We start from the raw sequence: 23,572 nt of genomic DNA on the forward strand, positions 1-23,572 counted from the left end.
TATGCTTTTACTATACACAGTCTTCATTATGCCGTTGTAGGTGGGTGGAATCCATTTCCATGTGTTCTGTGTTAAATAACCCCTCCCTTTTACTGTGTCTACTGATAAATTACCTTTGATCACAAGAAGTCTTGTGGCACTGTATAGACTAACATATTTTGGAGCATAAGTTTTCGTAGGCAAAGACCCGCTTCATCAGATGCATGGGGGGGGGATTCAGAGGGGTGTTTAAAGAATGGGTTGTGAAGCCACCTCCTCCCCACACTCATGCATGTGATGAAGTGGGTCTTTGCCCACGAAAGCTTATGCTCCAAAATATTTGTTAGTCTATAAGGTGCCACAGGACTTCTTGTTGTTCTCGAAACTACAGACTAACACGGCTACCTTTCTGATACTTTGATCACAGTATAACACCCCTGTCCCGCTGTGATGGGTCAGATGCCTTTCTAGTTCTAACAGAGGAACCGGACTCCGCGAGATGCTGGCCCCGACCGAACGCAGCAGCCCGGGGGCTCAAGTGCACTTCTCCATGGCGATAGCAGGGCCCCCGCCAGAGGCTCCTTCAGGCCCGGAGCGGCAGCGCCCGGAGACGCGGTTCCTGCACTGCCCTGAACAGCCTCTCGGCCCCACGGTGCGCAAGCCTCTAAGGCACTGCCCAAGCCGGGCGTGCACGGAGGATGAAGGCAAAGCTGGACGAGGCGAGGTGGGGTGGCCGGGCTGGGTGCCCCTGGGGCGCTCCGACCAGAGGCGCCAGCCCCGGCCGCTGCCCAAGGCGCGTCGGCGGGAGGGGTCACATCCGCTGGTCATCGCTGTGGGATCTGGCGGGGGCGTTGGACCCGTGGAGTGGCTGCCAGCCTCAGGCTGTATGAGGGCCGAAAGACACAGCTCCTCCACCTGCCCGGATTACCTCACCTGCTGGCACTGCTTCAACCCCCAGAGCAGCGGCCATATTTTGCCTAGACCGGAAGCGATGGGAGGAGCCGGTGCGAATCGGCTAAGGAGAAACCAAAGCCACCTCTCCTCCACTTGTTAGGGAACGAATTTGCTGAAAGGAATAGTGTCGACTCCGCTCAATGTGACGAATCTGCGGAGGTTATTCCAAAAACACTCGCTAGCGGCCCTTCCTCTTGCTGTACTACGGCAACGGGCTTTTCCCAATATTCCTCGGTACAGCTTCGCCCCCGCCTCACACGTCCGTGCGTGGGAACGCCAGCGTGGTGGGCGTAGCTCTAGGTCCCGGCTGGGCCGTTCGGTGCCTCCTCCGGCCAGAGCCGTGTTCGCCGCTGTTGAGGAGGAGCCGCTGCCCTGGACTACCTGAGGCCTCTGGTGCCGTTAGGAGGCGCAGGCGCAGCCGCCCCCCGTTTCCCGTATCGGACTCTGGAGTCCTGAGAGAAGCCGGGCGAGGCGGGCACAGGAGGCCGGGTCCGGGCGGACCGGTCAATGGACCAGCCGGGCCTGGGACAGAGCCCGTGGAAGCAGCTGCTCGGCCCCCGGGGGGCCTCCCAAGATGTCGGCGTAAGGGGGAGGGGGCGACCCTGCTGCTGCCGGGTCCGGGCCGCGGAGCGGATGGTGCTGCGGGGACGCTGAGGCGGCGGCGTCTGGGGCTTCTGTGCGTCCCATCGCCCGGGCCGCCGCGCCCCGACTCCGCCCGGCGGCACCATGTCGGCCAAGGTGCGGCTGAAGAAGCTGGAGCAGCTGCTGCTGGATGGGCCGCGGCGCAACGAGAGCGCGCTCAGCGTGGAGACCCTGCTGGACCTGCTGGTCGGGCTCTACGCCGAGTGCAGCCGCGACTCGCCGCTCCGCAGGGACCGATATGTCTCCGATTTCCTCGAGTGGGGTAAGGCCTGTCAGGGCAGGGCGGGCGGGCGGGCGACGGAGCGATCGCCGGTGGGGGCGGCTTGGACATACGCCGGTGAACGGAGAGGGAAGCCCCGGAGCTGGAGAGCTGGCTGGGGAGGGGCAGCGCCGGCTAGTCATTCTTCCAGCACCCTGGGTTTACAGCTCATGCTTTTCCTGAAGGGGTGAGGCCGCGCACTGGGTGTGACGCCTCCCTTGGTAACACCCTAGCTGCCAGGATGTGACCCTTGAAGCCCTGTAGCCACTGCCTCCTCCCCGTTCTGCCTCCTTTCTAAAAGAGCTGTCTGGCTTCTCGTACAAGGAGCGGCCCCGGAATGCCCTTGGCCTGAAACCTCGCTTGACTTAGCCTGAAATGTCAGGCTAATCCGGTGCCTACCTGGGAGGGGTGGGGGCAGCAGGGGCAGGCCAGGAAATTCTGCTTCTTTAGCAAAGCTTTGTGTCCTGTTTGTGATAGAAGATTTGTTATAATCAGTTGAAGGGAGGGTTTTTTTGGGGAGGGCTCTTCACATTTAGGGTGTGCTCTTTAGTCTGCATGTACATCTGAAGGAAAAGAGGCAATTCCAGAAAATCCTTGCAATAGTAGCATGGTTTTTGTTATTTTCATGTTGTTACCTAACCTGATGACTGGAAACCTACAGGCCTGCTGACAAAGGAAAAGGCAGGTGCAGGTGGTGGCACACAGAATAAAAGCTTTTTCTTGTAAAGGTGTGTGACTTTATAGGCAGCTATTTGACATAGTGTTGGATTGGATTGGAACTACTACATTAGTTTATGTTAAAATGGTGACAGTTTGGGTTGTTGAAATAAGACTGGTGAAGGTGACTAACTTTCTTCATGGGATAAAAAACTGGGGCAAAATAATGCTTACAAGGCCTTGAGCACATTGCATTATCCTGTTTTTCACACACCTGAATTGGAGTTTTAAAGATTCACTTTTAAAAAGGGATTTCCTTTTAGAAGGAATTGTAAGAAAGTGTACACCTTTTATATTAATAAATGCCTTAAGCCAGGTCTATGCTTTTGGGTGGCTCAATGCTGTTAGTCATTCTTGTGGAGTTCAGTTGAGTGTACCTGGTATGTATGCACTAAATTGAACTTACAGGGTGCCTGCATTGGAACCAGTGTTCTTGTCCCACAATAGGACTAAAGGAAGTTGATGGGTGCTCTCTCTCTCATCGACCTCCCTTAGTGGCATCAGAACGGAAGCCCAAATGAAGGTACATTGACTCCAACTGCATATTTAACATAGCTGGAATTGCGTACTTTAATTCAACCTTCTGCTGTAGTGTAGGCCTGGCCTTAGTATTAGACTTGTGCTTTAAGATATCAGGATAGCTGATTCTCCTTAATTTCTCTGGGGGCTGCCATTCTTTGCCATGTGCTCACAGTCTAAAGGAATTTGCTTTGTGGTGTTGTCTGTTGATGTCAATAGTATGACTGCCAACTGACTAACCATTTTATCATATCTGCCTTGCAAGTCTGCAGCTATGGGTCCATGGCTGATTTCTTTTGTGTTGGGAGCCTTTTGCATGTTATCTGCAAAGTGTCTTCTGTTTCCATGTTCTTGAAACTAATGGTGTATGACCATTTAACTTGTTGAACTTACATGAAGATAAGTTAACAAATATGATCGTAACAGACTACAGTAATCTCTCACCTTACATGTCTTCAGGTTGCGTGAAACTCACTTTAATGTGAGTTTCGCACAGTGTGAAAGTGCTGGGCTCTCAGCCTACCTAGCTTCCCGCAGCAGCAGGCAGTTAGGCAGGCTAAGAGACCTTTCCCCATGCCTTCCCAAAGCAGCACTAGGCACTGCTCTGGAAAGATAGGGAGAAGGGTTTTAGTCGCCCCTGCAGCCCCCCACGCACTACAGCCCTGCACAGGGCTTGGGCTCCAGACCCCAGCAAACTGCAGCCCCGCATGGGACTTGAGCTCCAGCCCCTGGCTTGCTGCATGGGGCTTGGTCTCCAGCTCTCTGCCCACCAGCCCCGTGGACCCTGGCTCAACTCCACCCTCCCGCACCCCCGCAGCCCTAACTCACCCCAGGCTTAACCCCTCGCCCCCAACTCACTCAAGCCCCCTCTGACTTACCCACAATTTGGGATATGCAGGCATTGTGTGGAATGCAACCCTTGTGTATCCTGAGGGACTACCATATATTTATAGTGTAGTCCTGAGGTTGCAAAGAAAAGAATAGAGCAGGTTGATTTTTGGAGTTTAAGGTAGTTCCTTTACAGTTCTTTGGTGATCATCTCTTATTGGACAATCACTAAATAGTTCATGTTAGTGACAGAATAATTATTCTGCAACATATTGTAAAATTCCTTTTCCTATTCTTGTGTATTATACTCACTAAATATGAAAAACTTTGACTTCATGTAACATACAGGTAGCAATAACAGCAGTACCTATATTTCAATGTGGTACTGTAAAATCAATAACTGTAGGTCATCTAAATGTAACAGAATAGTTATTTAATAATGCACGTATGCTGCCATCTGGCTTGTAGGATTTATAGGTAGGGATAACGGTTTATAATCTAAACAGTTTGATGGAAAGGAAGGTGATCCAGAAAAGTAGTCAAGTATTTTTATATTTCCTATATTAAAAACTGCTCTTAAAAGCCAGTCAGGTTGATTAATGTGTTCTTTTCCATTGCCAACAGTGTAAGCCCTAAAAAGCAAAGAAATGCCAAGTATGGGACATGTTTTATCTGTACCCAAATGCCCTCTGGACATATTTCCACTGATGCTCTCCTCATCATAAGTAACTTGCTTCTGCCTCCTACTAATAAACATAATGTGCAACACTCAGATCTTCCTTGTGTTATAATTTTACAGCCTTATCAGTATTAGCAGATATTCAAGGTTGATGTTTGTGGGGAAGGCATGTGGCTGTAGTTAGGATTTCTGGTATACTTCAGTGTCTTCTTGTGATTTGGAGGCAGTGACAACAAGGAGTTTGTCACTGTGAAAGGAAATGTGCTATGTAAGTGGAGAGGCTGATAACTGTCATTTATTGGGGTTTTGGACCTAGGTTGTGTGTGATATTCATCACTAAACCACTTTTAAGGGAAACTTGGTTATGGATTTTCATATATATTTTTTTTTAATTTAGCAAGCAAAGAAGGCTTTGGGCATGGAAGGACAAGCAAGATTCTTCTGAGTATTTGCTGTTATTTATAAGGATATGGAGGAAGCAGAAATGTTTGAGGGAAAGGGAAGCTACCTTCTGACACGTAACACAAGTTAGCTCATATTCCTGGAATGTATAAAAATGTTAATTACCCTCTATGTGCTTTCAGGCTGACCACAGCTCCTTACAGTGGATGGGCATCTAGGAACCATGGAGCTTTAAAGAAGCAGTGGAACTCCTGACACTGTAACTCGGAGCTTTTCTCTCCTTAGAACTCTCATTACTACTTCCTGATTTTTGCCAAAATCCTCTGCTCCGTCTCCTCACTGTTCCCTAACTATTAGAACGTAAGGGTTTGTCATCTTCCTCATGGCTTCAATCCAATTGGAACTGAGCCAAGGGGCTGCTGCCTTGATTCAGGAGAGTCTAATTTTCCCATGATAAGCAGAGTGCTCAAGTGTAGTATTTCAGTTGAATCAGGGGAAGGGGGAAGAGAGGAGTGAGATGTTCCATTAAAAGATCTTCAGTAGGGCAAGGTAAGCTGAACTCATTTCCTTGCTTCCAGTTCAGATCTCTTCTGCTTGTAGCTGTTCACATTTCTTTTCGCTTTTTTAACTTGGTGGAAAAAGGCCTAATTTACCCATCCCCATCTTAGAAGGCAGCCAGGTATGAATCACACAGTTTGCAGAGTCTTCTAATCAGGCTATTTGTGAAGGCCCTTACTGGGAGCAGAAGCCAAGTTCTTAATAATACACAGCTCAGAATCACGTAGTTTGAAAAAATTGTTAGATGCCAATTCTTGCTGATCCTTCCTAAGCCAGGGGTCAGCAACCCCTGGCATGGATGCCAAGAATGGGATGCTAGCTGATTTTCATTGGTACATGAGGCAGGAGCTCGGCTCCACCCCTCCTTCCCCCATGCAGCTGGGAGCTTGCTCAAAGCCAAGCCATTTGTGGATTAGGGAAACACCAGCTAATGCTACCAGCCGCCACCTAAACGGTAAAGCTCTGCATCTTTATTTGTTAGTGAAGCTGTTGTAAGTAGGACTATTAGTGACTTTAAAAAGTATCAACGGCACGCAGCTCGTACATAGAGGTCAAAAGGTCAAATTTTAGCACTCTGCCTCGGGTAGGTTGTGGCCTCCTGCCCTAAGCCTTTGTATTAGCCACTAGACAGCACTCCTTTACCACAGCCAGAAATAGAACCGTGGAGGCCTGATTACCAGACCCCTTGCTCTGGTTGTGGCTTGCTCACAGCCATCAGCAGTCTCAAGTCTCCTCCTATCATCTAGTACAGTAGTTCTTAACCTTTCCAGACTACTCTGCCTATTTCTGGAGTCAGATTTGTCTTGTGTACTGTACTCCTCAAGTTTCATGCCCCTTAGGAACAACTTGCTTACAAAATCAGACATAAAAATATAAAAGTATTACAGCGTACTGTTACTGGAAAACTGCTTGCTTTCTCATTTTTACTATGTATTTATAAAATAAAGTATAATTCTTGTACTTGTTTATATGTGTGTGTACATATACACAAAATAGCAGCATGACATTTTTTATTTGTATTAATTTCACATGTACTTTTAGTGTAGCCTGTTGTAAAACTAAGCAAATATCTATGAGAGTTGAAAATATGTTTACCCCCAGGGTTGAGAACCACTGATCTAGAATATACCTGTGATTATCAGTGTGTGAGGTCTTTCCTATTTTTGTTTTATGTTGCTTCAGTAGCTCAAATGGTGTTCGAGTTAGGGATCTGAAGTTCTGGGGGTTCAAATTCTGCTGATGACATGTATGTGGTGTTGTGGTTGGTTGCCTGTTGTTTTTTAAATAGCTTATTTTACTCACATAGTGCCACCTCGCTGGCAGGTTGCCGCCCCGGGATGTGAGAGAAGCCTGGGGATACGTGCATCTGAGCCGCATGCAGCTTTTTGAACATTAAATACGTGCTCTGAGCCGCAGGAGTGCTGTGTGTCGCTCTGCACGTGTCCCTCCCCAACACTTTGAGGAAGAAGCATGATGGCAGCCGCAGCTCCAGTGAGTTGCAGGCATCAGATTATGGTGGGGGGTTGCGGGGGGGGCGGTTGGAGGTGCCCATCTCTGTGGGAGGGGAGGGGGGATTGGGTTAAAGTAAGGGGGCTGGAGGTGCCTGTCTCTGGAGGAGGGAAGGTGGCAGATGGAGTTAAACTGAAGGGAGTGGAGGTACTTACAATTTTTTTTAAAAGACAAGGTTTTATTTTATTTTATTATAAAAATGTTGAAAATCACGGGTGTGGAGGGTTGATGTGAACATTGTCCTTCCTGCTTAAGAAGCTATCCACAGGTGCAGTGCTTTCCTTTTCCTCATTTGCTTGCCAATCCAGGAGTGAAAGTAACTTACGATTTCTAACTGGTACAAATCATTGTGTGCATGCTGTTCTTAAAATATGGATTACAAGAAGTATGGTTTGAAGTTACTTATTAAGAACTGTTTCATATTCACACAAGTTGTGGCTCTTGAAGTATTGATTTTGTAACCAAATTTGAAAAGTTGGCTCTTCTCGCAATCCTGGTTGCAGGCCCCTGATCTAGACCATCCTGGACAAGTGTTTGTCTAACATGCTCTTAAAAATCACCAGTGATGGAGATTTCACAGCCTCACTAGGCAATTTGTTTTAGTGCTTAACCACCCTGACAGTTGGGAAGTTTTTCCCATTGATTCTCGTCCTGTCTTCAAAGGTTAAGGAGAATAATTTTTCTCTCTCCTTGAAACAATCTTTCAGATATATGAAAGTTGTTTTCGTAGCCCCTCTCAGCCTTTTCTTTTCCAGACTAAACAGACCCAATTCTTTCATAAGGGTTTGATCCTTTGAATAGTACTAAATACTTAGGAACCAAATTTTCAAACGTGATAAGTGTTTTTGGGTCCCCAGCTTGAGATTCTTTGAAAGAGGCCGGACTTTTGGAAAATGTTGAGCAATCATTCTCTAAATATCATTCCTTATTTGGGTGTCCAAAATTATTAGTCATTATGGAGGACATAGACCATAATTTTCATAATTTATGCAGTTACCTCAACTTTGTTAATGTCTTAGCTAACTGTACTCGCACAGAGCTGAATGAACAAACAGTAGAAATAACATTCATCCTAAATGTACCCTGTATGTTCCCTCTTGCCTGCAGTGGTGCTAAATGCATGCAGTTACTTTGCTAAGACCTGATGTAAACACAGTTGTGCCTGATTTTCAAAACTTAGTCAAACCATTGCAGAACTGTGTGTGGATACTCAATTCAGGTGAAATCTGTTTTATAGTGATTTAACGTGCATCATTAATATAATTACCAGTGCAATCTAAAATGATGAATGCCAGTTTTAAACTGATAATGTTTACACAGAGATTTGTACTAGTTTAATAATTGTTCTTAATAAAACTGGCACAACTTCCATGTGGTGAGGGCAAATTAAAAGGTTTATTACTTTACATGCTGTGTTTGATATGTGTACCCAGTGCCAACTGGCAAAAGTGGTGGAAAAAAAGCATAGTTTCTGTGCCTTTAAACCCCTTCAGTGGCTGAGGCTACTCCTCTTGTAATTTAAAGGAATTAAATACAATAAAATACACAACTGTTTCATTATTGTATGTAATCATTCGGATGTTGTGATGTACATTTCTGCTTTGTTCTATCTTCTTCCCTTTCTTGGATTCTCCTCTCTCATAAAATTGGTACACCTTTTTCCTGTGTTAATTTTCAGTGTTCACTATTTTTATACTTGCTCCATCCTATTATCTTCCCTGTGTCATGTTCTACACCTCCTTCCCTGTTCTAGCTCCTTTAATCTCCCATGTCTCTCCAAAATTTCATTTTTATGCAGCCTGCTCAACACACAGGCTGTGTCTACATTAGAGACCTAACAGCTGTACAACTGCACCATGGTAAGATCTCTTGTGTAGCTGAAAATGAGGGTGTCACACTGCAATAGCACTGGGAATGCTACCCTTTATTTATGCTGTCTTAATTTTAGGAGCTCAGAGAGGAATTTTTCATACCCGTGAAAAATGTAAGTTTTGCTTACATAAGTGGTAGTATAGACATGGCCACAGCTGCTTTGCCAGTGTAACAGTTCTGGGTAAGAGAGTGACTTTTTATACTCAATAGTTGTATCAGTTCAGTGCCCACAGAATGGAATCAGTTAAACTAGTATTAAGACAACAATATATTAGTATATTTTCTACCTCTCTGTGGGGGTATACTACACCAGTATAACACCTTTGTGTTGGTATGGCTGTGTACACACACTTTAGATGTACCGGTGTCAGTAAAGTGGTTCAAATTTTATGGGTAGACAAGCCTTTATAGTCATAGTGTTCAACTAGCTCTGAAGTAGTAGCCACTGTGGATACTGCTATAGCAAACTAGCCATGTTATTCTTAAAATATATTTATTGTTCAAGCCAGCTAACCCCAGGAAAACCCTTTTGGTCATTTCTCTTGAAAAATTTTCTTGGGAAACCCAAAATAGTCTGGCAGCATGTCACTGTATTAGCATTTCAAATAGTTTATTACATAAAAACCTTGATAGTCGTGTTGTATATGTGTAGTGTCAACAGTGTGTGTGTGGCGGGGGGGTGTTGATTTTTCTTTTTACAGTAGAGTGCTCTTCCTGATCTCTCTCTCTCTTAAAATAAATATGCGTGAAGCAGAAAATCAATTTTTTCCTTGCAGATAAAGTACTACATACTACTGAAATAAGTTGACTATTTTGAGTTTGATATATGTAAATATAACATAACATGTTTTCAGCCATCAAGCTTTTCTGGGTGTTCCCTTTTTATATAAGAAGGTAAATATTGACAAGTTTATGACTTGGACTTGCTGCTTCTGGATGAGAAGAAATGGAACTAGTTCTTGCTAACCATTTTGCTTCATAAGTGATCCATTGAACCATATATTAAGAAGCAGTGTCACTAATTTTCTTGGCAATAAGACCATGCTATGTGTACTGATTTGCAAGTATTCTTAGCATTATATGGTTTAACTATATAGGATTCACTCTTCTTACTCAGTAGGATTACCTTTTTGTCCTGTTAATTAAAAACATTTATAACACTGTTGTACAGGATTCTGAAGAACCTTAAGTGGAGAGTCCCAATCATGGCATTTCTTGTGGAAAATACAGGGTTAGTTTGTCAGTTGGATGGAAGAACTGGGTAGCAAAAGCGTTTGAAATATGTAGTTTTTTAATCTGTCACACATTAGAGGTCAAAGCGTACAGTTATCTATATAACCATGAACTCTTCTTTCAATTGTTAAAATCTAGTGAAAAATGGTGTCTAATTTTAACGTTTTTCTTATGCTTGCCCCTGTTCTTGTAACATAAGACTTGCACAAACTGTTCAGAGTAAGTTTAACCCTGTTCCCAGCACTGCTTTTGCCACTTAATGCAATAAGCCAAAAATTGCTAAGACCATTTCAAGTTCCATTAGAAATAATCATGCTGCATCTACAGTGCTGTAACACTGTAATTTAGGTGCTTCCTACATCTACTGATGTGTATTTCCCAGCAATGTAGGTAATCCATTCCCCCAGGTGGCACTATTTTAATCTACAGAGAGGGCTGGGCCATCTTAACTCTGGCATTTAGGGTGCAGTTTTGTTTTTTTTTTCACAGCCTGATCAATGTTACTGAATTTAAAGTGTAGACCAGGCCTCAGTATTTGCCACATGGAGAAGAACAAAATTGAAAGGACATTACCTGAGCCTTTGAGAATACTGTACAGCTACAATAAACCATTAAAAAACAAATAAATAAAAACCCTTGATTACTTTCTGTCTGAAGAAATATATTCAAATTCTTTATTCCTGAACACTTTGGGAACATGCATTTACAACTAATAAAATCTGGCAAATTAGCTATCTTACAGGAAACATTAAAATGGTTAATGTTGCAATAGTGAATTATGAAAATGCTTCATTTTCAATGTTCAGTTTTCTGTGAACTATTCTGAGTTTTACCAAGGATATTTTTTTTCCCCAGGGAAGTAGACTGGGCTTCAGTGAAGACTGGAGTCTGGATGGGTCTGTGTTGAATTGGGGGCCAATTCTTGTGGGACACAGCCTCCCTGTAGGCTTGTCGCTGCAGTAATTGGGTGCTTTTCACTCCCTAGCCCTCTTGCTTCTCCACTGCACAGAGGATAATATATGAAGCTGTGCTGAAGGGCTATGGTCAGGGTGAGAGTGGAAGGCAGCACTCTAGAGGTGTTGGCTGTGTTGCTAGATAGAACCCTCTCATAACCCCAGTCTGCAACTGTGGGGCACAGAGTCCCAGCTGCTTCCCCTGCCAAACAGAGCCCCTCACGTGACTTCGGTCCTTCAGCATAGCCCTGTCCACTTCCCCAAGGACAGTACTGTGGTGAAGGGCCGTTGTCAGGAGCAGCTCTGTCTGGAAGCGTGCCAGGACTCATGGGATTCAGGTTTCTGTGCTCCTGTCCTGACTTTGCCCTTCAGTGCAGCCCTGTCCACTTCCTCTGTACACTATGGAGATGGAGGGGAGGGTAAGAACTTCAGGGTAACAAGTTTGGGAAGCTGAGATGACCCCACCACTGTAGTAACAGATCTTCAGGGAGCTGAAAGGGTCCTCAAGTGCTACCTGGTGAATGCCCACCAGCTTGCTTTGCTCTGAATACGAGGTTTCCTTCTCACCACCATCCTTTGTTTGCAATTTTGACGGAAATTTTTCACCTGTTTATCTTTATTTTGGAATAAACACTGATAAATTTGTGGAAAAAATAATAAAAAGGAAATTGAAGGGCTTTATGTATTTAATATTAGACTTTGTTTGCAAGCCTTTATACTTTGCAAGGACTTTGTACTCGAGTGAATGCTTAATTGTTTAAAATGAATAAACACAAGTAGAGCTCGGTGTTTTTAAAATAGTTCTGTTAATTGTGCCATCAATTGTAAATGCATTTTCAGCATCATCGACTTTTGCAGCAAGAAGCTTCTCAAAAGCTCATATAAAAGCACTGTTACTTTGATTAGGAAAAATGCACTTGTGTAGGTAGAGGTCTTTTCCCAAACAGCATATTTATAGAATAGCACTATAAACCTTGCTGATAGAATCGTCTAACAGCCCGCCTGCCCCCCAAAAAATCTGATCACCATGAACAGGAGTAAAGGCTCTGGAGCTATAATAGTGTTGTGTTAAACGTAGGTGCTGCTAGCATGACCTGAAAGCAGTGGTGTAAGTAAAATCAATTTCTTACCAGTATAGAGGGAGAAATGATGGACACCAGTTAAGGGTAGAATGTGACCTCTACATGTGACTTATAATCACCCCAGCCCCCATGTTCATCCTGTTCCTTCTCCATAATCCTTCATTCCATGTTATCTGGGATGGGGTAAGGGATCCTCTGTCATCATCCTGCTGGGCTTTTCTGGGAACTACAGTGGGGACAGGAGCACAAGGAGGAGGCAGAACAGATTGATGGAAGGACAGGAGGCGTAGCTGAGAGTTCTGCTCCTTTTCCCCATTGGGAGGGGTAGCAGTGTTCTAGGAAGAGACCACTGACAGCTGTACTGCCTGCCTAGCCCTTTTCTCCCATCACCCCATCTCTTGTCCTCTCCTGGTGCTGCCTCTGTAATACTCAGAGATGCAGGTCCATGGAAGTGCAGGGGATGGAGCTGGGAGTTCTGTTCCTTTTCCTGCTGCAGTTTCCAAGAAACCTCTGTGGTTTAGGAGCCAGTTTTCCTTGGAACTGCAGTAGGGAAAGGAGCAGAACCCCCAGCTCTAGCTCATGTCCTTTATGGAGCTGCACCTTCTCCATGTGTGTACTGTAACAGCAGCCGGAAGAGGAAAGGGCTGGGGGCAGTACCACTTCTGGTGTTCTGTACCTGTGTGGAAAGCTGTGATACCAGAATAAAAATGGTTTGTTCTTTGAATATTGTTGATATTATTTACTGTGTATTATTTAGGCCAGGTCTACACTGTCAAGTAAAATCATTGTAACTGTGTCACGTAGGGATGCAAAAAAGCCACATCCCTCAGTGACTCACTTATACTGACCTAACCCTCAGCGTGGACAGCGCTACATTGGTGGGAGAATCTCTCTTGTTGATATAGCTACCACCTCTCATGCAGCAGTACTGCTGCAGTATTATAACTGTAGACTTGCCCTATATCTCTACTACAAATGATGGTAATAAACACACAGTTGAAACACATGCAAGTTCTTGATACATAAAAACTGGTACAAACATTCTCCTTCCAATACCACCACTAAAGTTTCTTGTTTTTGGTGTGCACATGCCTCAAGCCCAAACCCTCAGAATACTGTGTATTTTGGGCAGGTGGCTGAGTAAGGACAGACCCCCTGAATGCCCCTTGAGACTTGCTGGGAGTAGGATCCCTCTCACAACCTCAATTTTTTTCTGAACTTTAATTATTTAAAATCTCTGTAACCATTTTATGTCTCCATTTAGTTAGCCAGGTAATACCTTATCCATAGTTTAAAAACTTGTACAATATCCTATTTTGAGAGAAGATGAGTTCTGTCACTTCTGCTTTGCACATCTGAGAGACTAAAATTGTAAGCACTTGCTAGATCTTGTAAATTGTCACATTTAATGCATTGCTTCAAATGTGTTCTTGGTAGTTGCAAAGGTTTTAGTGGAAAATATGCTTGAGTAATTTACTGTTAGATCACAGTGGGGAATCCTTTGAAAATACTTATTAGAGATGAAAATGGGTGACAGCTGGTGGAGGATAATGGATTATCCCTTTGTGGGAGAGAGGAGTGGACAGGGCCTGCTTTTAACGTCAACCTCCCCCCTTTCTTGCATTTAGAAATCTAGTGGTTCTTGTTTTATAGCACTTTTCTGTTAGTGATTCATTACTGGTGAAAGAAGTCTAACTGGAGATAATTCACGGAAGAGGAAATTGTCACTAAATCTACTTCTGATCTTTTGTTGCTTTTCCAGAAATAGGAGTCTATCCAGATTTGTAGTATCAATCTATGAATTAAAAGACTGCAGGTCTATCCTTTAAAAGTCCTGCAAAAATGTAATATTTCCAAGGGCTCAGTAGGAGATTTACAACTGATATAATTTACAGTAAAAATTACACTAGGCTGCATTTTTCACATTTTATGAAACCTATCAAGTGTTTCCAAGAAGGAGAACTTGAAACTAGATTGTAAGCTAGCTTGCCTTGTAAGTAAGTGTTGGAAAAATAGTCCAGAGTAAAGCAACACAAGTGATGAAAGGGTTAGAAGACCTGAGGAAAGATTAAAAAAAATCTGTGTGTTACATCTTGGGAAAAGAAGACAGAGGGGAGATCTAGTAAGTCTTCAGTTACGTTAAAAGCTGTTATAAAGAGGACTGTAGCCAGTTGTTTTCTGTCTACCAAAAGTAGGGCAAGACGTAATGGGCTTCATTTGCAACAAGGGACATTTTAGGTTAGACTTCAGGAAAATCTTTTTAACTGTCACAAATGAGGTATTTTTACTTGGATCCTGCCTCAATTCAAGGCCTCGATGAGAGATCCCTTCCAGACTTAACTTTATCTGATTCTGAGTTTTGTCTCAAATTGTACACTGAAATGTCTTTTTTTTTTTTTTTTTTTTTTTTTTTTTTAAATAAAGCAGGGTATTTGGATTTTTCTGCTGTAAATGCCTTTTCACTTATATGCTGCTTTTCCATACAAAGCAGGGACAATAAAGAATTGAGAATGATGACACTTCCCTGTAAGGGGAGCTTGCCAGCTCAGGATCCCATCAGCTTTTCCTGCAGATGGAACAAGCCCGTACTGAATACACCTGGGTTCCTACTGCAACTTTTCCATTACATTATCTGGAAAGTGACCATCAAGAATACGTCCTCCATGCACCCATCAACTGACCCTAAATAGTGCAGGTTAGAATATAGAGAAAAACTGCTTTCAAAACTTGGGCTATGACTACACTGCATTCCCTGCTCAGAAGAGGAATGCAAATGTGGCCAATTGGAAATGCAAATGAAATGCAGAGTTACAAATCTCATGCTTCATTTGCATAATTGCGTGGGATCTCGCTTCCGGAAGAGCTGTTTTCAAAACCCAAAACAGACGGACAGAGGGTTTGTTCATTCGCTTTTTTTCTTTTTTCCAGGAGGAAAGTTGCTTTCGAAAGCTCTTCCAGAAGCGAGATCCCACATGATTATGCAAATTAAGCAAGATTTGTAAATCTGTGATTCATTTGCCTTTCTGATCAGCCCCATTTGCATTTCCCTTCTGATAGGGGAATGTAGTGTAGCTACAGCCTTGGAGAAAATACGTTAGCGTGTGTTCTGTGCTAGGAAATTGGCATGTTGTGCAGTAGTGAAACACAAAGGAGTAAAATGTTAACAAGAGAAGAATTTATTTGGATCTTTTCCGGGTATGTGCTGGATGCAGCTGCTAATCAATTAGGATTTCAGATTTTAAAGTAAAGCTGTCAAAGGTTTTAAAAAAACATTATGAACTATGCACTAGAAATACCCCATTGCTGCTGTTTGTTTGGAAGTGCTGAACTCTGTTCAGGACTGAGTTCTAAATAGTTTCCAAGCGCTCTTGAAGTTTGGATCCTCAAAAGAGGAGAATTTGCATGTGTATTCAAATTGAAAGAAGTAAATGTTTGGATTTTCCCCCACAAAACACCTTTTCTTTTTGGGGACAGTTGTTTTGAGGGAAATACCAGTTACTTCAAAGTCCCCTTATTCCTATCTGCTCATAGGAATAAGGGGACTTCGAAGTTGCTGGGGTCCTTTCGAAAAGGAGCCCCATCTGGGTGAGCCGCATCAATTTGGAAGTACCGCGGCCACCCACATGCTAATGAGGTGCTGAATATGTATTTCAGCACTTCATTAGTAAACTTCGAAATGGCCATGCAAATGGCCATTTCGAAGTTTTTGGCTAGTGTAGACGTAGCCATACTGAATACCTCTGTCAGTGTTCTGTCTTTTAATAATTTATATTTTCAAAATCCACAAAAATAAAGCAGAAATTTCTTTTATATTAACACTTACTTTGAGTTAATCCTGATTTGTTAAAAATAGACTTGCTGCATTCCAGCTACGTTTTCATTAGACGTTGGGGACCGTGGATAGAAAATGACCTCAAGTGTGCTGATATTTTTCACTATCAGGCCTGAGTGGTGGGTCTTGGGCTGCCTGATGCTGACAGCCTGTACTCCACTGTCCAGGGCGCATAGTCCCAGTGCAGTTAACATGGATAACTAGGAACCAGGTTATTAGAGCTCTACGTTCAAGAGTATTAAGTGTTATAAATGCTTAAAAATATCATTTTGGCATTTTCTTTCTTTTTTAGATGGACTGAAACATGCCAACTGAACGATGGAGGAGGGAGATACAGAGTAGAGCCCCTCCACCTGCCATTTTTAATCATAACATGTAAAAACTTAGATTCTCTGTACAAATGAAAAATCCATTTTTTTCTGTGGGAAATGGATTTTTAGGATCCCTGGTTTATAATAATTTTTGGCCACATTACTGACTTGAATTAAATTTGCACTGAAACCTATAGATGGAAGGCTGTATTACTGAATTCTTCAGTCCTTATGCCATTTAGTATGGCTTAATGTGTAGAATCAAAGAATTTAAATACTGTAATCTTGGAGAGTAAGGTGACCAAAATAAGTTGAAAAAAACATATCCAAAAACTGAGTGAAAAGCTGTAAGTACATACATTGGTGCAAACACATACATTTCCAAGACAACAGATTGATTATTGAAAGAAAGATGAAACACAGTAACATACTGCATTGCTCGAACAGATGTACTAAGCATGGAAAATTGAAAAGTCCGGTTAAAATTATAAAGCTAGAATTCATTCAGTTATAAATAATGATACTGTAGATTTAAAGGAGACTTGCTGGAATGATTCTTGTATCTGAAACGCCAATATTGGAGAGAGAAGCATGAAGTTAAACGGTGCCCATGTACTAGGGTTCGGCAACCTTTGGCTCTTGGCCTACCAGGGTAATCTGCTGCTGAGCTGCGATATGGTTTCTGTTGTTTGCTGATCTTAAGTGTCTGCAGGAATGGGCCCCCCCCTCAGCTCACAGGATCTGCAGTTGGCTCTTCCCATCCAATGGGAGGGCTGGAAGTAGTAGCCAGAATGTTCCTGCAGCCCATGTTGCTTCTCGCAGCTCCTGTTTGCAACAGCGTGGTTCCCTAAAGATCTCACTGAGTCCCATTTATGTGCATAACCTGATCACCCTTTTTTCCCTGCAGTATTTTTAGACAGAGACAGTGGGAGGCTGGTCCAAGGGATGAAATCTAGGTTTCTATGTAGTAATGCAACCAGACCAGTCACCAATGTTTTTATTAGTTAAATATTAGTTGTAACTATACCTTTGTCAACATTAAGTAGTGTGCCTTTGTGGGATTTCTGCAAAACTGGATCCAGCAACAAAAGTGCATTTTACAGTTTAATAACTTTGTTTTATGTATATATGATGTGGTGAATGGAGGAATTGGATGAAGTGTAGACATAAATAAACAAATATATTACATATTACTTCTCCCTGAAATCTTCGGACTTCACAAAAATCCTTCTGAATGTTGAGAAGTTTTGCATTGGATTTGGTAATGTTCTACATTTAAAAAAAATCTGCTTTATGAGGCTCTGAACAACTTGAGCTACTGCAAATAGCCTAGGTACTGGCTGCAGTAGTTGCCTGTCATATGCCTTTATAGACTTTTGCCTGTGACAGAAGTTTAACTTTTACTAACCTTTTTAATTAGAGCTCCAGTGGTAAGGCAATTCCGAAACTTGTTACACCGTAGAAGATCATGTGTGGCGTGTATATATAATGCCTTTTAAGGTGCAGTTGGGTGAGCAGAAAGCTGTGCCACACCTGTACTTAACGTGGTCATTGTTGTCTGATCCTCTTCGGATAGAAATATCTGTATAGTGTTTAAATGCCTCTGCCTAGGTGCAGTAAACACAACGTGCAGTTTACTTTAATCTTGACAGAAATGCCAAAGAAATAAACCAGATTCTCTCAAATAATGTGTGCCTCTGTTTCAGTAAGGAGTTCTAAAGCTCAATTGTGGAGTCACTAGAGAATAGCACCTGCCTTATATACTCATTACATATAATACCTGCTTATTTTCAATTAATAATGGATAAGTAAAAAGATTGTTAGTAATAAGATTTTTAAAAGTATAATTTGCATATTTTGTTCATCTTCACCACCATTTGCTTGTTGATTGTTTTAACTTGTGGAACAGAGGCTAGATTTCATCTGTATCTGGAAAAACTGAGGCTGTGTACCTTCAACAGCACAGTATTGCCACTCTAGTTGTGCTGCTGTGAGGTCTTCCATGTGGCTGCTTTTTTGCTGGCAGGAGCGAGCTATCCTGCTGTCAAAATAAAGCTAACCCAAAAAGTGGTGGTAGTTTTTGTGTTATGCACACCTACGCTTTCCATTGATAATACTTCTGTCAGTCAGAGGGGTGTGAGGTTTTATACATCACTGACCAACAAAAGTGCAGTGCAGACATAATCTTATTCACTGAGGCCACATCTACATGGCCCATTAGCACAGCGCTGCTGCTGTTAGTGCTATGCTAACCACAGTTCAAAAAATTGCAAATGGAGGACCACTTGCAAACTTGTGCAGCTAATTAGTATAGCCGCACGAAATTTTGCTGTTGGCCAGGGGGTTGCTGGCAGTACAGAGGCTGTGTGGATGTGCCTCTGCCAGCTCAGCCCACCTCTGTCACCAGTCCTTTCAGGAATAATAGGTTTATTAGGTTTAATAGGTTATCTTTTGGTTTTAAGGTTGAGAAATCAAGTACAAACTAGAACCTAAACGCAACTCTGTCCCTTTGTAAATATGCTGGAAATAATAGTTGCTTAAATATAAATTTGTCAGTTTCATTTAGTGTACGATATAAAGTGAAATGTTGTCCATTGAGTTACAGCACATGGTCCTCACAATAGGCAAAATTTTTAGCTTGCAGTAATATGTACAAAACAACCAAACTTCAAAGAAAATCACTTCTGTAATTTTACAGTTGTGTTTTAAATTTAAATTGTCCTAAATCAGAAGTGGCCAAATTAAAAACAAAAGTCATAATTTTCAATCAACCTAAAAAGAATGAAAATGTCAGAGAATGTTTTTAAACATTCGTAACTCTTAATACTCCTGAATGTAGAGCTATAATTCACCTTTCTTTTTTTAGAACATTATCATGTAATTGTGAACTTGGTGGATTTTTTTAGTCCTGTTGATTGGTTCCTTTTAATACAATGCAAGGGATTGAATCATTGATATTCTGTTACTTGAAACTCTGCTGACTCATCCATTAGCCGGGAACAATCCTTGAAGGAGTGTTGTACTTTAACATCTTTTGAACTACTGCTGTTTCACAGTACATTTGCCACCCTGTAGATGACCTTTCAGATTAAATTTACCCTTCTGGTACAATTATGTTTTCCAGAAATCCTTACCTGTACAAACAGTGGTACATTAAATTAGATAGCGTTGTATGCTGTTCCTAATCGCAAAGAAACATGACAAGAAGACACTTTTTCAAATGTTATTAGTTGGGTACAGGCAGATGTTAAGGGGTTTGCCCATATCTGGGATGACAGATGGTTAGTCCCAGTTCAGGTCTGTAGTCCAGACTGTCCTGGTTTCTGGTTTGATTTGCACATCAGTTTGTAATTACCCGATTGTGCAGGGGAGAAAAAGCTAGGAAAAAATAAATGTTGAAGTTGAAATATAACAACTTATTGGATGCTATCATTTGCTTTGGGGAAAGGATGAAGATCTCCGTCTTTGTGTTGGAATGGGACCGCATTATTAGCACTTGTAACAAAGATCCTTCTGTGATGCTTTCTTGTAATGCCCAGGACTGAGAGTCAGTTATTATACCTTCTATCTAATGAGAATAAGGCTTGCTGATGTTTAATCTGCTGTCCACCCAATCTCAGGGCTCTGCCTGCCCTAACTTTGCCTTGCAGACTACCAATAGTCAACCCCAAGCCTCACAGAAGCATTCCACATGCAGCCTCCAGTCCTAAATCACTGAACACTCAGAAATTACCAGGCTGGTTTAGCTGGGGAATCTGCCTCTGTAGAACATTTCAGCACTGAAATGAATTAGTAGTGAAAACCAATCTTTGTTTTATCAAAGTTGCAAATAGGAAGGATAGACTAAGGATAATAATGGAAACAAATGATTACATATAAACAACTTTGTACAATGCAAACCTGGGTTTATATTATAAACAACCATCTTTCCTTTACAATGAAGTAGATGTTTCTCCCTCCTCCGCCCGAAGGTTCAGGGTGCATATGGGTGGTTTTTTTTGCAGAACTAGCTGGCTTCAGACAAACCAAGTATATTTAAAGTTGGTCCCCAGCCAAAGAGAAAAAAACAGGTTTATTCCAAACAGGAATTAGAATGTTTCTTAGTTCACATGTAAAGCAAGCATGGGAAACCAACAAAACAGGAGACCTTTCCTATATATTTAGTCAATAAGGAAATGGGAGGCTATCAAAGATTAAACATCAGTGGGTAGTCCTGTCGCATGGGAGATGTGTTATGAAGACTATAAAGACTTCAGATAGACATTGTGTTATCCATTGACTGAGGAAAACCCCTGATGGAGGGGCATTCAGATTGTATGCATGTTTCAGGTATCACTAAAGTTAAGTTAAGTGGCAGATGGTCAGTGTATTATGGGAAGTTGCTGTATTATTTGTCTTCCCATATATTTTAAAATTTAATAAGAGCTAATAAAAAAGCAATTAGTGCTGCTTGTAATGATTCCCCCCAAAATCACAAATATTTTAAATATTTGTAGGAAGTCAGATCCATTTCCCCACCCACCACCACCACCATCAGCCAACATATCAATTGTTAATATGCCCTCCAATGCCTCCTGAGGCTTCAGTCAACCTCCATCCCATTCTGTTTGTGAAATCTGAATACAAAGCATCTTTGATTTGGCTTGTATAATTGGTGCAAGAGGCACATCCAGTAATCACAGCATCACTTTGTGGCTGTACATGGTTTGCAGCAACACCCATAGCCACCTCAGTTCAGTCTGCTGAGCACTTTGCCTTCACAAGTGCTGGAACAATGGACTAGGTAGGAATAAAACTCCCATAGATCTTATTGTCGTTGCCTCTTTGGAAGATGCTCTCCACTGTGCGCTTGAAAATCCGTTCTGGACCTATAATTGCTGCTCAATGTCTTGTGAGAAGACAGCTGAGACTCATTCTAAACTTCATACTTGTGCTATTTGGAAAAACTGTCAGCAGTGGAAGTGCATAGAACTCTCCTGGAGAACAGTTTCTCTTCCCGCTTCTGCCCGTATCTTTATATCCCAAAAATATGGATAGCAAAGAGGAGGAAGGGTGGAGTGTGGTTTTTAATACTAACAGCCAGGCAAGGATTGAAGAGAATAGGGCAAGGCAATGGGGGTTTTTACGGTATGAGGCTTGGAGACTGGTGAATATGGGAGCTTCCCATTTTTCCAGCAATTGATGATGAATTCCAGAGTCAATGAATGTTGACTAGCCAAAAGCAAATACGAAAAATGAGACTGATCCCTGTTATGTTTTCCATCCATGGGTGGAACTCCCCTCCCACCCCACCCCCCGAGGCATGTGTAAACCATAAATGGAAACACAACCTAGCTGTGGGCACTCTTCTAATCAGCTGGGTGACATCTGACTCTCTCCTGAGTGTCTTCACAAATGCCCAGCTTACAGGCAATACTGCATGCCACCGTTTTTCAGCAGCCACGGTGGAGGGAGCTGATGTCAAAAGTTGAATTTTTGCATAACTTGGGAGCAAGGCTCCAGCTCCCCATGCTAATAGGAGACAGTTTCTAGCTGAGGGAGCTAGGGAGAAGCCACCCCACTGCAGTTGCCCACCCAGCTTCTCCCAGCTGGAGGAAGCCGGGCAGGCAGACAGCTGCCAACTGGCTTCGAGTTGTGCTTAACTCACATTAACTCAAGGTAAGCACAACTCAAAATTGTGCATTTTTGGGGTTTACTGTACAGTTCACTGTTTGAAACTGAGACAGTTGCAGGTAAAGAATTTGACATCTGCTATTTTCTGACATACCGTTGTGTGTTTCTGGTTCCTACATGATTTGTTTGTCCTCTAACAATTATTTTTCCTTGTGTGATCTGCTGTGTATTGCATAAAAGAGTATAACAAACAAATTACATTTGTCCTTGCATGTAGTAAGACCGAATTGTTCTTATTTACTCTTTTGCTTTTGATACTGCAGCTGTCTAATTCACCAGAAGATGTTAGATTGATTTGGATGGAATTAAATTGGCATAGTGTTAATTTTGGGTGTGGAGGGCAGTGAATGGGATGGCCAGGCTGACAGCCAACTATTAGTGTTCAGTAGTATCATTCATTAGTGGCTTGTGAGACACCTGCATACTACTGTGGATTATTTGCTTCTACATGGTGCTATGATGTATATTGCAGGTTTATTGTGCAAAAAAGTGCACCTGGTAGGTAGTGACCATAGTTGTGTCAAAGTAGAAGAAAGCATAATGTTTGATGTTAACCTTTGCAATTCTGCCAGCGTGATGAAGTAGTCTTGCTAATGAGATCACCTCCAAAACTGCCAGGCTCTTGCTTTGGATCACTTTTTAGTAACATGGCCTTCTGGTCCAGCGTGGCCATAATTATCTTGTGTACAAAGCATCTTTTATTCCAGAGCTCTTCTGTGAGCTGGTGTACAGACATTAAATACTAAATAGTTTCTGTCATCACTGACACACTGCCATTTTTGAGATAAAATACAGCAGCTGTTTAATAGCCCACAACAAATTACATAATGCTTTAGGTCAAAAAAGTAAAGAATATTATATCCTTTTGAATCTGTATGGAGTTTTCATGTAAACAGAATGTAATAACACGGATGTGATTTGGTCAGGGAGCTGGGGTTATGAAAAATGAGATGGAAAGTTGATCAAAAATAGTCAGGGACTTCATTTTATATTTTGTTCAAAAGACTTCCCTCAAATCAGTCAGGACTCAAAATAATTTTCTTCTTCATAAATCCTTCATAAATAATTTTTCCTGCCCACCCTGTTCAAATCAGAAAATAACATTCCAATCATGACCAGCAGTTTTATAAATACAGTTAGTAGTTGATTATTTCTGATAATGTAGTAAATGTTGTAGGTAATTGCAGACAGTACTGGTAATTGATATCTGGAGAACTTTAATCATTTATGCTGCCAAAGGAGCATTTTATTTGAATTTCAATAGATGTGATTATCACATTGTGTGATAAATAAGTAGTTACTGAAAACCTTAATTCAGATATAAATTGCCATATTCTTTTTGATAAGTAAGTTGTGTTAAAAATGCCCTTTGTTGGCTGTTCTGGCTATTGGTTGGGCTCTGGAAATCAGAGGGTGGAAATGAATCAACTTCACTGCAGTTTTTCAGAAGCTTATATGCAGTCACATAAATTTCACTTTGGAAAATAATGAGAAATCAGAGGCAGACACCAGATCTGTTTCTTAAGTAACAAGTGAAAAACAAGTTGTCAGGAGATGGGTAAATTAATAA

At 42.1% G+C, this 23,572-nt stretch overlaps 1 protein-coding gene across 8 annotated transcripts in view; it reads left to right on the forward strand.

Moving 5' to 3' along the window:
- Window positions 1-368: 368 nt before the first annotated feature.
- CDC42BPB (CDC42 binding protein kinase beta) overlaps window positions 369-23,572 on the forward strand; it is a 131,902-nt gene continuing 108,698 nt past the window's right edge. For 2 of the 8 annotated variants that reach the window (XR_012645894.1, XR_012645893.1), the window contains exon 1: window positions 369-1,837. Coding sequence is in view for 6 of the 8 variants with exons in the window: in XM_074996460.1 (XP_074852561.1) it covers window positions 1,660-1,837 (178 nt within the window). In the remaining 2 variants the exon portion in view is untranslated. The remainder of the gene's footprint in view (window positions 1,838-23,572) is intronic. The other 6 variants (XM_074996460.1, XM_074996458.1, XM_074996457.1 and 3 more) reach the window with 4 other exon arrangements.

Source organism: Carettochelys insculpta, chromosome 6 (assembly GCF_033958435.1).
Source record: "Carettochelys insculpta isolate YL-2023 chromosome 6, ASM3395843v1, whole genome shotgun sequence".
Classification (NCBI taxonomy): domain Eukaryota; kingdom Metazoa; phylum Chordata; order Testudines; family Carettochelyidae; genus Carettochelys; species Carettochelys insculpta.